This window comes from Gadus chalcogrammus, chromosome 1 (genome assembly GCF_026213295.1).
Source record: "Gadus chalcogrammus isolate NIFS_2021 chromosome 1, NIFS_Gcha_1.0, whole genome shotgun sequence".
In the NCBI taxonomy this organism is placed as follows: Eukaryota; Metazoa; Chordata; class Actinopteri; order Gadiformes; family Gadidae; genus Gadus; species Gadus chalcogrammus.
Window position 1 is genome coordinate 17,081,539 of NC_079412.1, and position 10,780 is coordinate 17,092,318.

Sequence of the window (10,780 nt, forward strand, 5' to 3'; positions counted from 1 at the left end):
GTGTTACTGGCGGTCAACAATGCGGTTGTTATATAGATATTTCAAAGACTTTCACCTGCTTTTGAATCAATCATGCAAAACCAACACCCAAGTCCATTTAGTACATGTATGAAAAATAAATAATATTCACACACATACATACACACCCACACCCACACACACACACGCACACACACCCACATGTAGATACCAAGTTATACACACGTCCAACTGCACGACAAACCACAGTTTGAACAATATCGAAAAGGTACACAGCGAAACGGCGGGGGGTGGGATGTGTCGTGCGTGGGCAAAAGAATAAGCTTGGGAGTTAAAAAAAGAAAAGGGAGTAGGTGTTGGGGCTGTGTTTAGAGTGTGTGTTTGTGTGTTTGTGTGTGTGTGTGTGTGTGTGTGTGTGTGGGGGCCATATCTGTGTCAAACCGGTGGCACGGGGCAGCACTGGACTTGGGGAGTGTAGGCACAATCTGCTTATTACATCATCAACGACAGCTTCAAGGGAAAGACTACAGCTAACAGGGCAACAGAGCGAGCGACCATTACAAGCACACGAATCCACGCGAATCAACAAGAAGACAGTACATTTGGACACTGCATAGAGGAAGAAAACCAAAACAAGGAAAACACCGCCAAATCCAGGCCAACCCAGCGCTGGTCCGTGAATAACAAGCGCCAACATTTTGGCTCTAGCTCCCAAAAGCCCCCCCCCTTTACATGCCTATGCATCTCGTGTTCCCATAATGTACGCCACTGGTTATCTAGATCTCTGGGCTCTACCCCACTGATGCTGCTCCTTCTTCAACAGGTCAGTTGGCCTGGACGGGCTTGGGCCCCACCGCCACGCCGTTACAGTCCAGGATGTACTGCAGGCAGCCCTGAGGGGGCGGCGCAGCTCCGTTCTTCGTGGGGTCGGCCACCAGCTCGCCCTTCTGCCCGCCGCCCTGCACACCAAACACAACATAAAGCCTGGTTCATCCACTGGTCGTGTCTCTCCCCCTTGTAAGTACATACGACCTAAGGCGTGACATTAGTTCCTAACGACATGTGACACGGTGCGATGGCATGAAGCTGCTCCATGGCTCCGAGTTCTGGCGGTGGGCGACCGTGGCCCAACCTTCAGACTTGCTTTGTGGCCGCATGCCTAATGGTGTCGTTGAGCCAGTCTCCAAAGCGCTTCCTGGTGCTGTCCAAGTGATTAATTCTCCTCCTGCAGCCGATTCTGCAGCCAATTTGGGCTGCTTCACTAGAGTACTATTCATCGCTACAGTGGGTGAAGTGCCGCTTGAGGAGAACATTTGGACATTTAGATAATCCTCTATTGGTATAATGGCTTCAACTCACAATTATTTTTATAGTTTCATGGATAGAGTCTTGCTTAATCTGACAAGCAGCCAAGAAAACGATAGTATTCATTTTTCTGAAGCATCACGCAGCAAATGCATGGTATATGTAGTTGGCGCTGTATGTATATGTATATGGGTGTGTGTGTGTGTGTGTGTGTGTGTGTGTGTGTGTGTGTGTGTGTGTGTGTGTGTGTGTGTGTGTGTGTGTGTGTGTGTGTGTGTGTGTGTGTGTGTGTGTGTGTGTGTGTGTGTGTGTGTGTTACCTGTGATGGCTGTGTGGTGGTTGGTCTCTGGGAGGCGTTAGCTGCATTCTGTGCTTCCTGCTCCATCTTGGCCAGCACCATGTCGGCAATGAGCTGCCGATCCTCCGCCTGGTGCTCCCCTACCAGGGGCATGGAGGAGCCCACAACCTGAAGCACGCCCGGGGGGAAGGTGAGGGGAATAGGGTGTGGGTTACAAGTGTGTTGCAATCTGACTGCATTTCATCAGAATGACAGGTGTTAATAATCTATTAAAAAATATATTATGAAAGTAAATACATAAAATATATATCTATTTTATATCTATAAAATATAGATAAATAAGCAAAATAAATAATTGTAAACTCCATGAAAGATGAACAATATACATATATATATACACATGCACACAATTATACAATTGTGTGCATGTAGACATACATGAAACTGTATGTGCAATGAGCAAGAGCAAGTGCAAGTGCAACAGGCTGCAGCCAGTTGCATCTCCTGCTGCTTATCGTGAGAGATCATCTGGAGATTTATTTATATATAAACGAAATACGTTCTCAACAGCAGGTTACCTCTGTGATGTAATCCTTTCCATCCTTGCCGTGGATGGCTTTGACGGCACAAATCTCCAGACCCCCGAAGACCTCTGAGCAGGTGTCCACCCACTGCTTGTACCTAATAACAAAGATATCGCACAAACAAACACGGAGCATGTAACCAACACAACGCTTAAAAGCAGACCAATTAAAATGCAACCCCCATTCAAGCGAGACCCAAACGGAGTTGCGTTGCTACTTGTTTTGCATGCTGATAAAAGATCGACTTCACACCCCGACTGATCAAAATACCGGGCGGGCGGATCGCTGACAGTGTTAATGAGCACCCTGCAGCGGCATGTTGTGGTGTTGTAATGTTGCTCTCGCTGCTCTCGCTGCTCTCGCTGCTCTTTTAGAAATATTACACCACAGCTTTGATAAATACTTGTCCCCAAATGGCCAATAACGCTCCTAGGTTGAGCATTATTCTTCCATAACGTGACACCTCCGCTTTTCAATAGTTAATCTCAGTAGAATCATTGAGCGACTAATCAAAGAATATTTATCATTGCCCGAAGGCCAGCAGTATAATATTTGTTATTTCAGACTAATGAAGGCAATAAAAACCACATCAACAGACGAGAGAAACACATGCCTAATCACTGTTTGTAACTGCGGTGCACACGGAATGAAGCACTCCGGGGGTAATAAGGCTTCGCCTAGGCTGCTTTCCACTCCCGTCTGAGGATATCTCCACTATAACGGGACCCCCGTCATGGATTATACATAAGACCTCCGCTGGGCCCACGGTCTGTTTTGTTCTGCTGGCAGAGGGGAGAGCGTACCGCTTCATGCCTTACCTGTCAGTCATGGCCACCTGCTCCAGCATGGCGGAGCCTGTATTGCTCTTCCAGTTACCAGATATAGAAGTTCTCCTGCGTTGGGTGAGAAACCAGAGATATGATGGCTAACGCTGAAATTGATATATCCATCTATGTATATATATATATATAATATATTTATATATTATTATTTACAATTCATAAATAATATGTATTACAATTTCGTTATTTATACCAATTATTTTCTCCATCAAAAGCAGAAGGCTACTCACATGTAAGCCTTGTAGTCGCTGCCGATCTTCTGGATCCTGATGTCGTACTTGGCGTCCACGAGGGGCTCGGTGGTGGTGTAGGTCTGGGTCAGAGCCACGACGCTGGCTATGTCCTGGAACTTACTGTGGTTCTCCACCTTCACCTACACATTCATATTTACTGTTGAGCCGTTGGAAGCGACTATCAGTCCTATTAGATACATGTACTTAAGGTCCCTATCGAACAGAAGACGGATTTATTTTGTGAGGTGGAAGTGGTTAAACTATAGGTGCCCCCAATTGGACCTAAGAGGGTTATTTTTCCTTTTGTTGGGACTTTAGGTAGCATGGAGGTATCTTGATCATGGATTTCTACAGGTGTGCTTGCAGACATTCGGGGATCGACCCAGTATGTTTGGCTTATGAGTCGTGCACCCTAGCCACCACACTATCCTGAATTTAAGATTAGGCGATCACGATAGGAAAAGTAAAACGACGTTGAGAAGATAAACGTGATTAGTGTGCATCTTGTAATGAAATCAGATACAGACCTTCCCAATGCCCGAGTGGGCGTGTCCAATCTTCACCACCACGGGGAACGCTGGCATGGTTACCTGCAGAGGAAGACCAATCATAAACGTTAAATATTTTGTTCACATTGCGTTTTGCAATGGTTAAATGATTGAAAGAAATATCGATATTTTCGATATTAAGATTGAAGCAAAGTGACAGAAAATATTGGGAATGAGACTGTTGGTGATCAAAGAAGGCCGTTGAAGCTCTCACCATCTCTTTGTAGTTGGGGTAAAAGGTCTGCTCGATCAGAGGAAACTTTTCAGCACCAAGCCTCCTGTAGGTGGTGATCAGCTGGGCAAACTAGACACACACACACACACACAAACACACGCACATACAGAGAAACAACGACACACACAGACGTGCGTGCACACAGACATACGAACAATAAACACACAACAATGAAGCATTTTAAACTAGAGATGCTCACGCTATTCTTTCAACAAAATCTGCCTCACATCCAAGCCCACAAACCCCCCTCGAAGTCGTGTCCGTTTAAGCATTGACACGTTATGAAGCTACAGACACTGAGAAATGACGTTTGTTTATCCGCCCTTGACTCTGGCTCCCCGTGGCTACTGTTTACCAGGCTGAGGGCTCCCTACAGGCTAGCTCAGCTGTGGAGACGTACCGCCCAGGGCTTGTCGCACAGATTGTAGATGGAATCCAGCGAGTTGATGGACGGGACGCCGCCGTACTGCAGGCCGATCACCAGGTTGCGGAAGTCCTCGTTCTGGGTCATGCTGAAGGCGTGCTGGCGGATGAGGACAAAGTCGGGCCTGAAGGACCTGGGGAAAGACAGTTGGGAGTATGGGAGTCGAGCAACGATAAGGAAGATCTGAAGGGCCATGATTTAGGTAAACGTGTGTGTGTGTGTGTGTGTGTGTGTGTGTGTGTGTGTGTGTGTGTGTGTGTGTGTGTGTGTGTCGGTCTCACCTGACAACCTTGGTGCCATTCCTGTACACCTGCATGTCAACATTGCAGGTTCCATTGGCGTGAGCCAAGATGTTGATCTCATTGAATTCAGCCTAACATCAAAAAGGTTGTTGTATTACAACAGTTACTATTATATATCAAATATAAAGACTTATCAAAACAAAGCATATGAAAGGTAATATTGTCTGCCGGGTGAAACGCACCTGCTCCACTCTGATGTCATAGTCTCCAAGCACTTTCTTGCCCCGGAATAATTTTGCCCTGAGAAGATAAAGTAAGACAAAACATTGATTAACCTTTGATTCAAATTATGCTTTGAATGCCCGGCGGCGACCAATTGATATAGTGTCACATTGATCTGCTAAATCTTCTCAATACATCTTCCATATGAGTCGATTCAATATCAACCACAGTTCACTGAATTTAGTCAAATCCAAAACTGCTGTCTTAAGCACTGCTATGAGATGTTTAAGTTAGACAGTAAAAGAATTAAGGCAGAATCAGGCTTTTTAGCTACTTCAACAGAACAGTCTACCTTGTTCTCCCCCCTAGAGGATGCAGTTTATTTATAGAGAGAGAGAGAGAGAGAGAGAGAGAGAGGCAGAGAGAGAGAGAGAGAGAGAGAGAGAGAGAGAGAGAGAGAGAGAGAGAGAGAGAGAGAGAGGCAGAGAGAGAGAGGAGAGAGAGAGAGAGAGAGAGAGAGAGAGAGAGAGAGAGAGAGAGAGAGAGAGAGAGAGAGAGAGAGACCCTTAGAGCACAATTGCAGTGACACCTTATTGTTTACTGGTACACAAAATGCATGGCACACAACCAAGTATTTAAAATGATCAGCAAATGGCTGCACTGCTAATGACCGCTCTTTGGAAACCAGACATTATTGACCAAGTGTCTGACTTTAATATTCAAATTAAAATCTGTCTTCCTTCCTTCCATACAGCAACCTTCCATTGCTGTATGGAAGGTTGTAGTGCAAGTTTAACCTCTCAAAGTTCGACACAGATTTAGCCAGCGAGGCTTTCAGAACACTGTTAGGTTGTCAAAAAGGGGTGACGTAATGCAGAAACCCAAACAGAAGACCAAAACACCCATCAAGCTAACTTAATTGTGAACGGTTGCGCCAAACTTTTAAGTTGATCAGCCGCATAATTGATATGCAGTGGTCAGCTCAGAGGAGTAACAGATGAATAATTCAAGCAGTGATCTAATGTGACTTGTTCTGAAAGGCCGCGCAGGAGGAAAACAAGGCTGAGAGGAGATGAATCACATGTTGATAAGCGGAGAAGAGAGCGTTGCGTCTACTCTGGGACAACCACTCTCGCTCTGTCTATCTATGGACTATGTTCGGAAAACATGTCAGCGACACGGACACAGACACAAACTAAATGACGTAGCAGAGATTGGGATTAGTCAAAGTTTTACTCCAACAGCCTTGTTAAGGCTTGCTTTGCCCTTCTGACTTTCATTGCAACATTTCCTGTTTGGCTAAGGGTGATAGGGTTTAAGGCCTAAAAGAATAATTGGCTGCGTCAAAGGACGGCCCTTTTCTTTGGTTTCATCTATTAATTTATATTCTGGAGAGAACAGCAACTTGGCATGCAGAAGAGGAACCATGATAGTGATTCAATGCGATTGAAATGCATAAAATTGATGACTGGCATCTTAAAAGAAAAACAGTGTATCCAGCCAATATAGCCTCCTGTATATATTAGATGGTTTAGGTATCAACGCTCCAATCTGTACAACATAGCAGGTTAAAGTGATATACACCCGACTTCTTCCTGCTGAATATTTTAGTGGAATGCCACAATAGAACAACTATTTCAGCAGCTGCTGTTGATTGTCGTGTCAAATATAAAATAAATGTTCCATTTATAAACAGCACAATGAGCGATCTTTTTGAAATGCCAGATGGCATGTTATTTGGAGTCACTGGAAGAAAACGTCAAGTTACGCAATGCAGGCTCCTGAGGGGAAATTGAAACTCAAGTGTCGCTCAATTGTGCACTTCATAGAGACTCGTGTCGTGACCATGAAAATGTCTAGACGCCTACATTTTTATTCTTCCACATTAGCACATTTATGAACTCATTTGGAGGAAACATTTATTCCACTCATAAAAGGGGCTGTAGGTAAGATTTAAGAGTTGTAGAAAGAGAAAGAGAGAGAGAGCAGAAAAGAGCAGGAGACCAAGGTTTTGAAACTGGGCAACCAAAGAAAGGTCATTTCCCCCTTTGCTGCCCCCCGCCCCCCTTCTACGTTTCTCCGTCATTCAGAATTGTTGCAATCAATAAGCTGTGATTGGCAGGTAAGACAGACCCCCTGAATCCATCAGGGAAGAGATGCCCTCATTGATTCAGAATAAGCTGGGAGCTGTCTGACATCTAAATGTCTGACACAGAGGCAGGCGCAGTCAACTCGAAACAGATATTTTCACAGTGCATTTCACTTACTAATAGCCGACAGACGATTAGGCCATTTCTAACAAATTATACAACAGCTCTTGAATGTTACCTACAGCACCTGAACACCTCAAAACAATGCGTCATCTTTACCACTGACTGTAAGGTAGGTATTTTATGTTTATAGTGTGCTATTCTAATTATGCTTTCGTCTCATGGCTCTTCCATTTAATTACCGTGTGAAATCTGCAGTGATATTAACTGGGGATACTCTCAGCAATGCCTTTCGGCTAACACACAGTGTCTACAATGTTTGTATCATGTTGGAGTGAGGCACTTTCTTTGTATATTTATTGAGATTTGTTGTAGCCTGAATGTAAAACTAAACCACAAAAATGGTCTGTCCCCAACATTTTATAAACCGAAAACTGGAAAATGTCTATTACTGACTGTTCTAACCCTTGCTATGAGTCCAGGAGCTATGTCTGAGTACAGATCCTGCAGGTTTGTAGGACAATTCAATTATTTTAAAATCCTCCCACACATAGGACCCAGAGCACAGTCATTACTACTGATTAAGAGAAACTCAACAGGGCCAGGTTTATTTATACAGTGTCCTCCAGATGTATCAACAAAACAGAAGAGTGTGATCAACCATAATAATCTATAATTTGAAGTATTTTTTTTATAGTGGCCACTTAATGGCAACTAGCTAAATAGCTTATTAGTTATAAAACAGAAGAAGAAATAATAAGAAAAACAGAGCGTTAATGGAAAGCCTATTCTTTAGTCGGATGTGTGTGTGGACATAAGCACATATGCACCAAATACACACAGCCAGCAATGATATGAGTATATATTATTTGATGTTCATGGTCCCGGATATATTAATGTTGAATGAGCTGCAAATCCCTCAATGTTGTTATTTTATTGATATGAACAAAAGGTTGTATGGAGTGGCTGCAATAATCTTCTTCTTTTTGTAAATCTGCGTTGTCTCCCTGTGGCATATCTGCCTAGTTATGCAGATGCATTGATGCAAAGTAATTCGTGACAACTACAGCGTCAACCTCATATCCTGGTAAATGTCAATCAACATCGAATACTATTGAATTTCCTATTACCCTGTCAAGAAGACTCAGACAGGGGTCTGCGCTGCTCGACTGAAGCTAGCCCTTATGTATCCTGTGTGCATATTCAAGGTTTAAAGAGGAAATCACAATCTCATAACCACCGGCGAACATGTGTGACACGTCAGATAACATGTCAAGCAGCCAGTATGGAGACCGAAGGATATTTCCCAAAGCCATCTTCCATGTTTACTACCCTATCTAGCTGCTGAAAAACACAAAACCATTTCATTATTAATCAAATGTATAAAATGTAATGTAAAAATGCAATTATTATCCATATATAATCTGAATGCCCAAACAAGATATTTATTCTGCGATGACCGAAGATATGCGGATATGTAGGATCAAATGTTGCTGTTTTAATAAAGACACACATAAAACCTTTATATTGTCAATACAAAAGCAGCTGAACAGAATTGTAACTTGATTAATCTAAAGTAGTTAGTCAGCCAATTTCTTTGAAGGTGCAGTGTGTAGGGGAATGTAGTTCTGCAGCCCCCGTGGTTCTTACCCTGCGTAAGCTGCAGGGATGGTCACATGACCTGCATGCTAATAACGAACGATGGGGAAATCCCATTGATGGCAGGCAAACATTGCAGCAGTATGTGAGCTGCTGTCAAAGGAAGCACGTGCATGGTTTCCAATGACAATCAATATTGGTTTTCCTTTGTTTGCATTCTAGAAGTGTTGCTGTTTCAAGTGTTCTCCCTCTTACAGGTTGTTTTCTACTAAACTCATCCACTGCACCCAAATATATACCAAAGCCACCATGTTGACACAGAACCAAAGAAAGCAGAGGGAAGACAATGAACAATTACACTTATATCGATTGTATAGATAGATGAGGAGCTTGGACAGAGAAGGAATAATAAAACATACTATTAAGACCTCTAAATGCATATTCAGGTACAGAACATCCTCCATCTTAGAGTAAATCTATTTATCAATGAAATGCGCTACCATGTAAATACACCTACAATACACATCCATGTTTTTGGGGTAGGGGAAAGCATTTGTTGAACCTTTACCTCGTCAACGTTTACCTCCTTCAATTGCAAATTGACAGTCAGGGAAATATATAGCAGGCAGAATGCCCTTGCCGAGGACAGGCAGATATCCCTCCTCCCTACATCCATACCCGGGTACCTAGCCCTGGTGCTAAACTGTGTGGTGTAACGCCGCGGGCTGCCTCACCACTCCTGCTGGGGCTCGTCGATCACCAGGAGGATCTTGAACTTCTTGGACGTCGTGACTTGGCTCTGCTCCACCAGCCCCGCTGAGGCAGCGGTCTGCTTCACCACGTTGGTGATGGAGCTGAAGAAGCCCGACCCGGTGGACTGGGACGACGGTGGTTTCCTCTCCGGAGCAGGGGACGTGGCAGGAGGCGCGGTCCCGGCCGTGGGGGACTTAGCCGGGGCGGCGGGGGTGGTTGGGGTGGTGGGCTGAGGGGTTGCGGGGTCAGGCCTCTGGAGGTCCGACATGTAGCCATTGGGCAGGTTGGAGATGAAAGTGCTGTCTGAGAGACGCCGGCGCAAATAATTCATAGCTGCAGGTTGACAGAGGCTGCGAAGATCCAAAGAGAATAGAAGGAGAATACCAATCTGAAAAGAGCCAGGTGGTTGAAGGAAGTCCCCTTAATGCTAAATTATTCTGCTCAAGGAGCCTGCTTCTAGTGGATAGCTGGTGACGGTAGCTCGGTTTTTACAAGGCAAACTCCCAGCGAATGTATTCCCTCCCAGCTCAGCGGTGTGTCCTCCAAGCTCCCCCTCTCCAGAGCTGACGCTACACACGGCGTCGGCCAATCAGCGCGCTCACTGCAGCCTGCTGGATGCAGGAGATGCTCCATCTCTCCCCCGGCTCCCCCCTCCCCTCTCCGAGTTACGAGTGTGCCTTTCTCCACCACCCCTCCCCCATTTTCATTGGCTCACAGCCATCGTGTATCCTTTTCATCTTTACCACTGCAAGGGGGGAAAAAGAAAAAGGGGTTTCCAATCGAAAGTTGGGGAAATAATAGAGGATGCACTACCTAGGTATCCCCCCTCCCCTCTTCCCACGCTGCTCATGCTTCGCCATCCGCTCTATCAGTGGTGGATGCAACTATGAGAGCAGGACATTTAAAATGGCTGTCAGCATCGCTCTGATTTTGCTATTGCAACAGGAAGAAGAGAAAGGCGTCATCAAGCCTCTCTGGAGGTACCGCTGTCTGCAGATTGCTTTTTGTCCTCCACAATTGATTTTTTCTTAAAGCTACTATAAATCTTAGGGATCTCGTTAGGAGATTCCCCTGTCTTTGAGGATTAGTGATGGAGAACGCCAATAAGAAGTGCTCTACCTGATTCTTCCACTTGACCATCTCTCCATCATCTTTATTTAGTAGACATGTTGAGTTAATATTTGCACAATTACAATAACGTTGACAATGAAAGTCTTTCCACACACGTCTACGCTTCTTTCTATTTCAGTCTTTCTACTGAAATAGCCAAATTTAGATTAAAGTATCAGCAGTCATTCTCTCAAGT

General features: G+C 44.6%; 1 protein-coding gene across 1 annotated transcript; it reads right to left on the bottom strand.

The window, feature by feature from the left end:
* Positions 1-259: 259 nt before the first annotated feature.
* On the bottom strand, positions 260-9,873 carry syn2a (synapsin IIa). The gene is made up of 11 exons (XM_056601474.1): positions 9,456-9,873; positions 4,933-4,990; positions 4,730-4,821; positions 4,425-4,581; positions 4,004-4,093; positions 3,769-3,831; positions 3,239-3,381; positions 2,985-3,059; positions 2,161-2,263; positions 1,604-1,750; positions 260-938 (listed from the first exon to the last, which is right to left on the bottom strand). The coding sequence occupies exons 1-11, from the start codon at positions 9,803-9,805 to the stop codon at positions 804-806; spliced, it is 1,413 nt and encodes a 470-aa protein (XP_056457449.1). The 5' UTR covers positions 9,806-9,873; the 3' UTR covers positions 260-803.
* Between the last annotated feature and the right edge of the window lie 907 nt (positions 9,874-10,780).

What these genes read in the sequence shown, in the direction of transcription:
- syn2a (XM_056601474.1), bottom strand. Translation starts at nt 9,805, where the DNA reads ATGAATTATTTGCGCCGGCGTCTCTCAGACAGCACTTTCATCTCCAAC. An exon ending in GAAAGGATTACATCACAGAG is followed by an intron (nt 1,751 to 2,160) that starts GTAACCTGCTGT and finishes GGCGTGCTTCAG; the next exon opens with GTTGTGGGCTCCTCCATGCC. An exon ending in CCACCACACAGCCATCACAG is followed by an intron (nt 939 to 1,603) that starts GTAACACACACA and finishes TTTGGTGTGCAG; the next exon opens with GGCGGCGGGCAGAAGGGCGA.